Source organism: Sinocyclocheilus grahami, unplaced genomic scaffold (assembly GCF_001515645.1).
Source record: "Sinocyclocheilus grahami isolate Dianchi unplaced genomic scaffold, SAMN03320097.WGS_v1.1 scaffold46699.1, whole genome shotgun sequence".
Classification (NCBI taxonomy): domain Eukaryota; kingdom Metazoa; phylum Chordata; class Actinopteri; order Cypriniformes; family Cyprinidae; genus Sinocyclocheilus; species Sinocyclocheilus grahami.
Window position 1 is genome coordinate 1 of NW_015525171.1, and position 1048 is coordinate 1048.

The window sequence follows — 1048 nt, forward strand, 5'->3', positions numbered from 1 at the left end:
CGACCTTCCTTTAGCAACTTTCTCTGAAAATGAGTTGGCAACACTACTGTTTACGGGGGACCGTAATAATGGATGTACCGTTCAGGGCGGTGCAACGACCGCATAATCGATCGATCGATCGACGCTATCTGTTATCTGTAGATCGCCTGTTTGCTGCTAACAGCTGAAGTTATTGCCATGTAGCATAGTGCTAGCTAGTGAGTTACATCTAACACGCTTTTGCATCTACTTCTGTCGTTTTTTTTTTGCGGTGTAAAGTCTGTTTTTAAAATGTTGAGTTCTACATGGAATTTCATCAAACGCCATAAGAGGAAATTCATCTTCACTGGGGTTTTTGTTGGAGGTAACATGGGCAACTTGACCACCTGCATGCGTATAGTTCAGAGACTGTTAGCTACGTGTGTAAACTCTTTCTTGTTTTAGTAGCTGAATAAAAATACATATAGTTATAATATGTTAATATGCTATAATATATAGTTTAGCGTGTTATTACAGTGTTGCCAAGCACTCAATCTTATTTCCACAGCCACCTAATCAATCTCATGTATAACCTGTCACCTAGTTTTTCTACTGGCACAGTCAAAGAAAGTTGATATGGACTTTACCCTGGTATTTTTAGCCAGCATACATATTTTATATAACTAAATATATCTGACATATTGCATGTCAGTTTCTTAAGATGTATATTATATTGTAATGTTTTCTCAAACTTCATGCCCAGGTGTCTATCTACTTGGTAAATATGCACAAAGAAAAATGCAGGAGATGCAGGAGCGAGAGGCAGCTGAATACATTGCTCAAGCTCGGAGACAGTTTCATTTTGAAAGCAACCAGAGGACGTGTAACATGACGGGTAAAAAAATCAAACAGAATGATATGATCAATTAATAAATGTCATGAAAGAGATGTTTGTCCTGCCCAATGTAGGTAATTGTGTCTTTTTTGTAGTGTTATCAATGCTCCCCACTCTCCGAGAGGCAATCATACATCACCTGAACTCAGAGAGCCTCACCGCTTTGCTGAAGACTAAGTGAGTCATTCGTGTGAA

At 38.6% G+C, this 1048-nt stretch overlaps 1 protein-coding gene across 1 annotated transcript; it reads left to right on the forward strand.

Moving 5' to 3' along the window:
* Positions 1–118: 118 nt before the first annotated feature.
* Positions 119–1030, forward strand: LOC107580831 (peroxisomal biogenesis factor 3-like; the record flags this gene model as incomplete). Its single annotated transcript, XM_016266463.1, has 3 exons — positions 119–343; positions 722–853; positions 949–1030. Coding segments are annotated over exons 1-3 (287 nt in total), but the record flags the coding sequence as incomplete, so codon positions are not given.
* Between the last annotated feature and the right edge of the window lie 18 nt (positions 1031–1048).